This window comes from Leucoraja erinacea, chromosome 24 (assembly GCF_028641065.1).
Source record: "Leucoraja erinacea ecotype New England chromosome 24, Leri_hhj_1, whole genome shotgun sequence".
Lineage (NCBI taxonomy): Eukaryota > Metazoa > Chordata > Chondrichthyes > Rajiformes > Rajidae > Leucoraja > Leucoraja erinaceus.
In genome coordinates this window covers 2,082,046-2,093,865 of record NC_073400.1, presented here as the reverse complement: position 1 = coordinate 2,093,865, position 11,820 = coordinate 2,082,046, and the positions used below count along the sequence as shown (strand labels likewise).

Genomic DNA, 11,820 nt, shown 5'->3' with positions numbered 1-11,820 from the left:
AACTCGGGTCTCTGGCGCTGTGAGGCAGCAACTCTACCGCTGCGCCACCGTGCTGCCCAACGCAATGTGGAGAGGATGCACCATTGTGGGAGGAGTCGCAGTTCAGGTGAATCATCCTCTGCCAACTAAGACAGATTGACTGGATTTCGTTTTTTGAATCTAGTCTTTTTCCTTCTCTCAGTCTCCCAGGGTGGAGGTGGGACAGGGCACTTCAGACGCCAGCTCCATGGGAGAATCAGGGGGGCCATCATGGATTGCTGTGTCCCCGACACCTCCTGCGCCCCATCCTAGAGCACCTACCCCCACACACTGGTGGCCATCCAACCCCTGGCAGTAGGGCAGCCTCCACAATGGTGGGCAAACCCTCCATCACAATGGCCCGATCCTATCCTATCACCATCTCAACGTGATACTGTGGAAACTCCCAGCCTTGAACTTGTAAACGGATCAACTGTAATCACGTATTGTCTTTCCGCTGACCAGTTAGCACGCAACAAAAAGTGTTTCACTGTACCTCGATACACATGACAATCAACGGAACTGAACGGAACTGCTGCAATCACATGGTTATTGCCCAGGCTCTGGATGTTGCCAGCGCCTGTAACTGTGTGTGTCTCGTGACCTGGTCAATATCTCACCGCCATCTTCACTTGGACCTGCCCTGTGCTGAAATTCTAAAGGTTCCTCCCCCCCACCCCCGCAATAACGAAATAATTATATCGCAATTGTCATTAATTCTGCTGCCGGTTTGCTCACACCAATCCTCAGAAGGTTAACAAAACAGCGCAGGGTGGAGAACAACACTTGTCCAAACACAACACGCGCCTGGCAGCTGGCGTGGAGCGGAGGATCAGAACACGCCGCCCTCGAGGGGGCCGGGGGGCCGGGGGGCAGCGGGCTGGGGAGAGGGAGCAGAGAGAGAGGCCCACATCAGGTGATAGAGGAGGCAAGGGGAAGAGAGGAGCAGGAACAGAGGGAGAGGCAGAGAAATATGGCATGGGTAACAGGGAGAGAGAGGCAGACATGGACAGGAGGAGCGGAGAGAATGAGAGGGTGTGGGAGACAGGGGGGGGGGGGGGGGCAGACAAGGACGGGAGCAGAGGGGGTCTGGAGAGAGGGATAGAGGTAGACAGACTGAAGGAATGGAGAGAAGGAGAGGTTGTGGGAGACAGAGAGAGGGAAGCAGAAGCAGACAGGCTGAAGGAATGGAGAGAAGGTGAGAGTGTGGGAGACAGAGTGAGGAAGGCAGACTGGAGAAAGGCTGACAAGGAGCAGAGCGGGCCGGGACGTCACCCATTCCTTCTCTCCAGAGATGCTGCCTGACTCACTGAGTTACTCCAGCTTTTTGTGTCTATTTACAAGACCAGTCAGGTTACACTGCGCCTGAGTACACTGAAGTTTTGGTCGTAATTATAGTTCCTTTACAAATCAACAAAAACCTCTTCACCAGAGAGCATGGGCATAGATCTCCAGTTCAGTTTTGATCACAAATGCCTGAAACTGCACGCTATCATCTAATGCAATCACATCACGTCAGCATGGAAGCAGACTCTTCACTCCACCAAGGCCAAGTCAAGCATCAAACACACATTTACATTCACCTGACTGCAATCTCCCCCATGTTGCCCCAGACGTTACTGATTCCCTACACTCCAGGTACAATTTGCAGTGACCCTTAACTGACCAATCTGCAAGTCTTTAGGAGGTGGCGGGAAATTCAAGTGATCACAAGAAGAACATGCAAACACCACACAGACAGCACCCAGGGTCAGGACTGAATCCAGGCCGCTGGAGCTGTGAGGCAGGCAGCAGCTCCACCAGCTGCACACTGTCCGACACTACCCTGTCAATTCCTGTCGAGGAAACACTTTTTCTCACAGAGAGTGGTGAGTCTGTGGAATTCTCTGCCTCAGAGGGCAGTGGAGGCAGGTTCTCTGGATGCTTTCTAGAGAGAGTTAGATAGGGCTCTTAAAGATAGCGGAGTCAGGGGATATGGGGAGAAGGCAGGAACGGGTACTGATTGGGGTTGATCAGCCATGATCACATTGAGTGGCGGCCCTGGCGCGAAGGGCCGAATGGCCTCAACTCCTGCACCTATTGTCTATTGTATCCTCATGGATCCCTTGTGGCAAGTAGTCCCGTGACACCTGGCGGTATAACTCGCTGCAGATCAAGGTATTCACATCTGCCCATCAACATCTGCCACCCACACCTGCCGATCCACACCTTCCCACCCACATCTGGCAGTCAGTAAGCGAGGATGATATTAGGCAATCTGCAGTATTTTATTTTCGCTCCGTGCTCATCAGAATCCCAGAAGCCAGGGACACATCCATATAACATATAACCATATAACAATTACAGCACGGAAACAGGCCATCTCGGCCCTACAAGTCCGTGCCGAACAATTTGTTTCCCCTTAGTCCCACCTGCCTGCACTCATACCATAACCCTCCATTCCCTTCTCATCCATATGCCTATCCAATTTATTTTTAAATGATACCAATGAACCTGCCTCCACCACTTCCACTGGAAGCTCATTCCACACCGCTACCACTCTCTGAGTAAAGAAGTTCCCCCTCATATTACCCCTAAACATCTGTCCCTTAATTCTGAAGTCATGTCCTCTTGTTTGAATCTTCCCTATTCTCAAAGGGAAAAGCTTGTCCACATCAACTCTGTCTATCCCTCTCATCATTTTAAAGACCTCTATCAAGTCCCCCCTTAACCTTCTGCGCTCCAGAGAATAAAGACCTAACTTATTCAACCTATCTCTGTAACTTAGTTGTTGAAACCCAGGCAAACATTCTAGTAAATCTCCTCTGTACTCTCTCTATTTTGTTGACATCCTTCCTATAATTGGGCGACCAAAATTGTACACTATACCCCAGATTTGGTCTCACCAATGCCTTGTACAATTTTAACATTACATCCCAGCGTCTATACTCAAATCCTTAGGGGTCTGTGCAGTTTGAGATTAGAATTTTAGTGTTGGGAATGCCATGCCACGTTGAACTGACCAGTACAACTCCAGGACAAGCATCTCACTTGCTCATGAAGGCAGGCAAAAACGCTGGAGAAACTCAGCGGGTGCAGCAGCAGCATCTATGGAGCGAAGGAAATAGGCAACGTTTCGGGCCGAAACCCTGAAGGAAATAGGCAACGTTTCGGGACGAAAGCCGGAAGGGTTTCGGCCCGAAACGTTGCCTATTTCCTTCGCTCCACAGATGCTGCTGCTGCACCCGCTGAGTTTCTCCAGCATTTTTGTCTACCTCCGACTTTCCAGCATCTGCAGTTAATCCTTAATCACTTTCCGATGAACAACATTCCCACAATCATTATTTGCCCACTCACATTTAGCTTTAAACCGGAGCTCCCAATCCTATTCTACTGAGCCTGTGGTTCAGCGTTAAAGTCCCTGTGCAGAGCTCAGTGTTAACTGCTGATGAAGTGACATTGAGCTGAGGCGTTATTACAGCTTCCCTCTGCACAGACACTGTCTAACTGACTGCCACTACCAGCAGCTACAGTATGTTGCTGTACAGTTCACTCCCGTTTGGTTCAGTGTTGGCCCGTGCCTGTCTCAGCGTCAGCTCCTGGTCAGTAAGCATTAGGTCTAAAGAACCTATTTTCTTCCACCTGTGGCATGATGGCCTGTGACTGCCCTGTACAGCAAGCATTTGTTAACAGGAGACTATTTCCTCCAAGGTACACAAAAATGCTGGAGATACTCAGCGGGTGCAGCAGCATCTATGGAGCGAAGGAAATAGGCAACGTTTCGGGCCGAAACTCTTCTTCAGACTGATGGGGGGTGTGGGGGGGGGGGGCGGGGAGAAGAAAGGAAAAATGAGGAGGAGGAGCCCGAAGGGGGAGTTGAAGTGGGAGGGAGGGTTGAAGTGGCTTAGCGCTTCAACTCCCCCTCCCACTCCGTATCCGGCCTCTCTGTACTGGGTCTCCTCCATGGCCAGAGCGAGCAACACCGGAAATTGGAGGAACAGCACCTCATATTCCGCTTGGGGAGTCTGCATCCTGGGGGCATGAACATTGAATTCTCACAATTTTGTTAGCCCTTGCTGTCTCCTCCCCTTCCTCAGCCCTCGGGCTGTTCTCCTCCCATCCCTCAGCCTTTGGGCTCCTCCTCCTCCTTTTTTTCTTTCTTCTACCTGCCACCCCCCACCCCCCACCAGTCTGAAGAAGGGTTTCGGCCTGAAACCTTGCCCATTTCCTTCGCTGCCTAGATGTTGCTGCACCCGCTGAGTTTCTCCAGCATTTTTGTGTACCTTTGATTTTCCAGCATCTGCAGTTCCTTCTTAAAGACACATTTCCTCCAATTTGGTACAGTTCAACTCAGAGATTGATGCATGCAGCACACTACCGACAGATCTCCACTGTGGTCTGAGCTCCCCGTCTGTTGTCTGAACCCCTCTGTTTACGGTTAATGTTGTATCGTACAGACCTGGACTGTTTGCTGTTGCTTCTCGTTTGTGTTCGGGGAGTTGAGACCTGTTGCTTGATGAAGTAAGAGTTGCCTGGCTGCTTGCAGGGCCTGCAGTGAAACAGGGAAAAGGAGGAGAAGTGAGGAAAAACTCCAATGATCCACAAACACTTTACACGGCCAGACCTTCACAGACTGGGTGGTCGGACATCAAGGAGGACCTTGCTGCCGACACTTGTGCAGGCATTCATCTGACCATTCGCTTCTGTGTCTGACCATTCACATCTGGCATCCCTGATCACACACAGCTGTATCTGACCATCCACATCTGGCAGATCTGACCACAGTGCTGCTGGGTCTGGAACGCTGCCACTTCACAGTAGCACGACCAAAGTATCACGAAATGCAACGCTCTATTTTTCGATACAATCTACAGTAACACTTGGCAAATTAGGTGATGGCTCAGCGTTCCAGATGACTGCCACAACTCAATCATTTTTGCCAAAAGTCTCAGCTATGTGCTTCCTGCCAAAAAATGCAATGAATTATTCTACCCCAAGAAAATATCTTAGGTGTAACCCCTTCATCTCCCACGGTGTTAACATTGCGGGGAATGCAACTGCTCCCAGCTCCAACTGTCTTGTGAGTTGTTGATACCAACTCTGGGCACCATCAGTGAGAATCACCTCCAAATTATACCAAGAGAGACACAAAATGCTGGAGTAGCTCAGCGGGACAGGCAGCATCTCTGGAGGGAAGGAATGGGTGACATTTCGGGTCGAGACCCTTCCTCAGACTGGTTAGGGATAAGGGAAACGAGAGATATAGATGGTGATGTGGAGAGATAAAGAACAATGAATGAAAGAGGGGCTAGTGGAGTCAAGGGATATGGGGAGAAGGCAGGCACGGGTTATTGATAGAATAACCAGCAGAATGTCGATCCACCGTATAACTGTTCAACCACCTGAGCATGGGGACACAGCCTTCAACAGCACCACAACACTTGACCTGCTGAAACGCCCAGCCAGGGACTCACACAGCCAGAGCTGGCTGCATGTTGCAGTCATTATCAGTTTCATCTCAAATGAAAAACAAGGAACTGCACTGATTTGATGTCTTTCGTAAACCTCCGTTTATCTTAAAGTTCTTTCAGTGAAGGAGTTTAAAAAACCAAACCAACTTTGCCATAAGGATGTGCAGGTTTTGCACAGCAAGGTGCCACAAACATTAACATATTAATATCCAGATCATTGCCTTTAGTGCAGTTGGTGGGGTAGCAATTACTGGGGGGGGGGGGGGGTCGATATCTGGAGATTTCCCAAGTACTCCACAATACCAGTTTGTTGGATCTTTCATCTTCACTTGAAAAGCAGACGTTACCCTTTATATAGACGAGAGATACAGGGGAATTCAGATTCTGGTTTACAAACAAGACACACGGCGCGGGAGTAACTCAGCACATCATGCAGCATCTTGACAGAATATGGACAGGACTGGAGCGCATTCCTGAGCTGTTACCTACTTCGTTGGAGACCCTCACACTTTCTTTCCATATAACCATATAACAATTACAGCACGGAAACAGGCCATCTCGGCCCTACAAGTCCATGCCGAACAAATGTTTTTCCCCTTAGTCCCACCTGCCTGCACTCGTACCATAACCCTCCATTCCCTTCTCATCCATATGCCTATCCAATTTATTTTTAAATGATACCAATGAACCTGCCTCCACCACTTCCACTCGGAGCTCATTCCACACCACCACCACTCTCTGCGTAAAGAAGTTCCCCCTCATATTACCCCTAAACTTCGGTCCCTTAATTCTGAAGTCATGTCCTCTTGTTTGAATCTTCCCTATTCTCAAAGGGAAAAGCTTGTCCACATCAACTCTGTCTATCCCTCTGATCATTTTAAAGACCTCTATCAGGTCCCCCCCCTAACCTTCTGCGCTCCAGAGAATAAAGACCTAACTTATTCAACCTATCTCTGTAACTTAGTTGTTGAAACCCAGGCAACATTCTAGTAAATCTCCTCTGTACTCTCTCTATTTTGTTGACATCCTTCCGATAATTGGGTGACCAAAATTGTACACCATACTCCAGATTTGGTCTCACCAATGCCTTGTACAATTTTAACATTACATCCCAGCTTCTATACTCAATGCTCTGATTTATAAAGGCTAGCATACCAAAAGCTTTCTTTACCACCCTATCTATATGAGATTCCACCTTCAAGGAACTATGCATGGTTATACCCAGATCCCTCTGTTCAACTGTATTCTTCAATTCCCTACCATTTACCATGTACGTCCTATTTTGATTTGTCCTGCCAAGGTGTAGCACCTCACATTTATCAGCATTAAACTCCATCTGCCATCTTTCAGCCCATTTTTCCAAATGGCCTAAATCACTCTGTAGACTTTGGAAATCCTCTTCATTATCCACAACACCCCCTATCTTGGTATCATCTGCATACTTACTAATCCAATTTACCACACCTTCATCCAGATCATTGATGTACATGACAAACAACAAAGGACCCAACACAGATCCCTGAGGCACCCCACTAGTCACCTGCCTCCAACCCGATAAACAGCCATCCACCATTACCCTCTGGCTTCTCCCATTCAGCCACTGTTGAATCCATCTTGCTATTCCTGCATTTATACCCAACAGTTGAACCTTCTTAACCAACCTTCCATGAGGAACCTTGTCAAAGGCCTTACTAAAGTCCATATAGACAACATCCACTGCTTTACCCTCGTCAATTTCCCTAGTAACCTCTTCAAAAAATTCAAGAAGATTAGTCAAACATGACCTTCCAGGCACAAATCCATGTTGACTGTTCCTAATCAGACCCTGTTTATCTAGATGCTTATATATATTATCTCTAAGTATCTTTTCCATTAATTTGCCCACCACTGAAGTCAAACTAACAGGTCTATAATTGTTAGGTTTACTCTTAGAACCCTTTTTAAACAATGGAACAACATGCGCAGTACGCCAATCCTCGGGGACTATTCCCGTTTCTAATGACATTTGAAACGGAATTTCATCGGACTTTAGCGGCTTTATCTTGCACCAAATGTTATTCATGTTATTCTCTTCATCATGTATCTGCACACTGTGAATGGCTCGATTGTAATCATGTGTAGGAAGGAACTGCAGGTGCTGGTTTACATCGAAGATAGACACAAAATGGTGGAGTAACTCAGTGGAACTGGCAGCATCTCTGGAGAGATGGAATGGGTGATGTTTCGGGTCGAAACCCCTCTTCAGTATTGTCTTTCCCCTGACTGGTTAGCATGCAACAAAAGCAAGCTTTCCATAGTACCTTGGTATACGTGACAATAATCTAAACTCAAACTGGGTCGGGACCCTTCATCAGACTGAACACAACCTGAACTCTTCATAGAGCATGAAGTAGGGTTGAACAGTGAAAGCTGTCTTCTACGTGCAGAAAGAATGCAGAAATTCACTGTGATTGCTTAACTCTCATGTGTAAACTTGGGAAAAACTAATTTGTTGATGCTGGCCATCAGTTCTAGAGAATCGCAACAGGAAATCTAAATGGCAGGACTGATGCAATTCAGTTGAGATGAGTGCAACATAGTTCAGCGTAGTGGAAGAATGATGTGTACTTGGTAAATGCTGCTGAACCAATTTGCAGACGGACAGAGAGAGAGCTAGAGGTGATGGTAGGTTCAAATTACTGTGGACCCATGCCCCAAAGGGAAGGCAGGAAAATGCTTCATTCATATAGCACCTCATAGCCTGACCTCATCCTTCAGAATTCGACAGCCAATAGCTTTGAATTGTGGTCAGTTTTGGAATGTTGGAAACAGCAGAGCTGCTTCAGTTAAAGGACTCAAAGTGTTGGGGTAACTCAGCAGGTCAGGCAGTATCACTGGAGAACATGGATAGGTGACTTTTCTGGTTTATAGAAACATAGAAACATTCGGCCTTTCGAGCCAGCACCGCCATTCATTGTGAACATGGCTGATCGTCCTCAATCAATAACCCGTGCCTGCCTTATCCCCATATCCCTTGATATCACTAGCCCCTAGAGCTCTATCTAACTTTCTCTTAAATCTATCCAGTGACTTGGCCTCCACTGCCCTCTGTGGCAGGGAACTGCACAAATCCACAACTCTCTGGGTGAAAAAGCTTTTTCTAACCTCAGTCTTAAATGGCCTCCCCTTTATTCTAAGATTGTGGCCCCTGGTTCTGGACTCGCCCAACATGGGTACATTTTTTCTGTATCTAGCTTGTCCAGTCCTTTTATAATTTTATATGTTTCTATAAGATAACCCTTCATCCTTCTAAACTCCAGTGAATACAAGCCTAGTCTTTTCAATCTTTCCTCATATGACAGTCCTGCCATCCCAGAGATTAAACTCGTGAACCTACGCTGCACTGCCTCAATCACAAGGATGTCCTTCCTCAAATTAGGAGACCAAAACTGTACACAATACTCCAGATGTGGTCTTACCAGAGCCCTATACAACTGCAGAAGAATCTCTTTACTCCTATACTGAAATCATCTTGTTATGAAGGCCAATATTCCATTAGCTTTCTTCACTGCCTGCTGTGCCTGTAAGCCAACTTTCAGTGACTGGTGTACAAGGACACCCAGGTCTCGCTGAACCTCCCCCTTACCTAACCTAACCCCATTGTGATAATAATCTGCCCCCTTGTTTTTGCCGCCAAAGTGGATAAACTCACATTTATCTATATTATACTGCATCTGCCACGCATCTGCCCAGTGGTGTATGAATCTGTGGTTGCTGAACTCTAGCTGAGTTCTGATCAAGGTGGGTAAACAATTTGTCACTGAGAACCTGAGATCATGGTTGAGCCTCTGGGAAGGGCAAAGTGAGGAGAGGAAGCGTATTACAATGAGGGCCAGGGTACCTCTGATTTGAAAAGAAGTTAAGAAAGTTCAGTAAGTGTAAGCCCTGAGGGAAGTGAGATGAGAAGACTTTATCAAAGTATGTAGGAAGGAAGAGCAGATGCTGGTTTAAACTGAAGATAGACACAAAAAGCTGGAGTAACTCAGCGGGTCAGGCAGCATCTCTGTACAACCATATTAGCCCTAATGACCTAACCCTGACTATCTAGTGTTCCACTAACTCAAATCCAATGGTTGGCACTCACCCAAATAGTTAAGTTGTAACTCTAACTTAATTCCGTAACTCTAAATCCGAACTTACACTCCAACTCTTATACTGAAGAGCTAACATTTAAAGCCTCACTGGAAGATAATTTTAATGCTAAAACTATCTAATGAAATTAGCTTAAACTAACAACATTATTCCTGATATTTCAAACTAATCCTTAATCAATTAACTTTAAAACTAAAACAAACTTTTCCCAAATCTTTGCATCTATAATGTTAGATCTTAATGATTAATTGTAACTGCTCAACTCTCATCACAGACCTCAGAGTTTGATTCTAACTTCTAAACTTTGAGGCAATGATCGCTCTGATCCCTGATTTTGACATTGACCATAAAACTGAACCTTAATCCCAACATCCCAGCCCTTTCCCTCCAAAGCACAGATGAACCCTGATCCATCTGCCTGGCGGGGCCAGTTGGGAGGACTTGATGGCCATGCCTTGCCTCTGGCTGCTGTGCTGAGCGCCAGCCCAGAGTTGGCAGGGTGGGTGCAGGAACACAGCCGAGACTGTTTTGTCGTGGCAGCAACCAGCCAAAGCAGCTGGCTTTATGAGGTTCCTGGAAAGCACGGGAGCTGCCAGCGGCTGAGGTGGAGCGGACTGTTGGTCAGTTTTGCTCTGACTTTGTCGTTTGCCTGTTTGGTCCAGCGGCGCAGTTATTGGATAACCTGCATGTTTGCAACTTTGCTTCACTCTTGGGAAAGCCTGTAAACAGGCACGTGGAATTCACAAGCAGAAATGTAAAGGCCCCAAGAATCAGACACTCAATCCCCTGCTTAGGATCCGGATGCAGAAATAATGTACAAACCACGCACCAACTCTCAGACACCTCCTCCTACTTACCCCTGGACCATGACCCCACAGACGAGCACCAGGCCACTATCTCTAACACCATGGCTTCATCACTTCCGGCTCCCTACCCTCCCAAACCTCCAACCTCATCGTTCCCCAGCCCCGCACGGCCCAATTTTACCATCTCCCCGAAATCGACAAAGCTGACTGTCCTGACAGACCCATTGTTACTGCCTGTTCGTGTCCTACCGAACTCATTTCCACATACCTCGACTCCATCCCACTCCCCCTGGTTAAATCCCTCCCTACCCATGTTCACGACACCTCACACTCTCTTTGTCTACCCCAGGACCTCAGTTTTCTATGTTGGTCAGCGTGGGTAAGTTGAGCCAAAGGTCCTATTTCCATGCTGTATTGACTACGACTATGATTCTATGACTTGTACCATTGCAAACACCCTAGCCCCAGCACTGGTCCTGGCTGGCACCCCACCAAGTCTTGCCAAGTCAAAAATGACATTTTCATTCCTTCTCCTTGTTTTTGATCTGTAAACTAACCTGCAATCCATTGCAATGCCATCTTCAATTCATAAGCCCTGATCTTGTACAGTAATCTTTCATCTGGCACTTCCTGAAGTACCCTTTGGAATTCTAAATGTACTACATCCATTTCTCTACTACATCCCCCAGTTGGGTAATCAAACCCACTCATTGTATTCTCAGAATACTCAGATCGATCTATTAATGATCCCAATGTTGGGCGAGTCTAGAACCAGGGGCCACAGTCTGAGCATAAAGGGGAGGCCATTTAAGACTGAGGTAAGAAAAAACTTTTTCACCCAGAGAGTTGTGAAGTTGGGGAATTCCCTGCCACAGAGGGCAGTGGAGGCCAAATCACTGGATGGATTTAAGAGAGAGTTAGATAGAGCTCTAGGGGCTAGTGGAGTCAAGGGATATGGGGAGAACGCAGGCACGGGTTATTGATTTGGGCCGATCAGCCATGATCACAATGAATGGCGGTGCTGGTTCGAAGGGCCGAATGGCCTCCTCCTGCACCCATTTTCTATGTTTCTAAATGTGATTTATTTTCATAAATCGGCATTGATTATGTCCAACTGCAATCTGCTTAATGCAGTGTATTGTTCCTTTTTCCACGAGTAATAGATTGCTATGTTTTCCTAATGACTCAGGTTACGCCAACTGGTGTGTACTTCCTTCCTTTCTCAAAATGTAGCATTACATTCCCTGTTTCCCAAGTTGCTGGAACTTTTGCACGATCCAGAGAATTGTGGAAGTTCACACCCACTTTTCCAGGAATTAACCTGGTGAACCTACGCTGCACTCCCTCAATAGCAATAATGTCCTTCCTCAAATTAGGAGACCAAAATTGCACACAATACTCCTGGTGCGGTCTCG

At 47.1% G+C, this 11,820-nt stretch overlaps 1 protein-coding gene across 1 annotated transcript in view; it reads right to left on the bottom strand.

The window, feature by feature from the left end:
* foxp4 (forkhead box P4) overlaps nucleotides 1-11,820 on the bottom strand; it is a 255,301-nt gene that overhangs the window by 154,111 nt on the left and 89,370 nt on the right. The window contains 1 exon segment of the mRNA XM_055654369.1: nucleotides 4,457-4,546. Within this exon segment, the coding sequence (XP_055510344.1) occupies nucleotides 4,457-4,546 (90 nt within the window).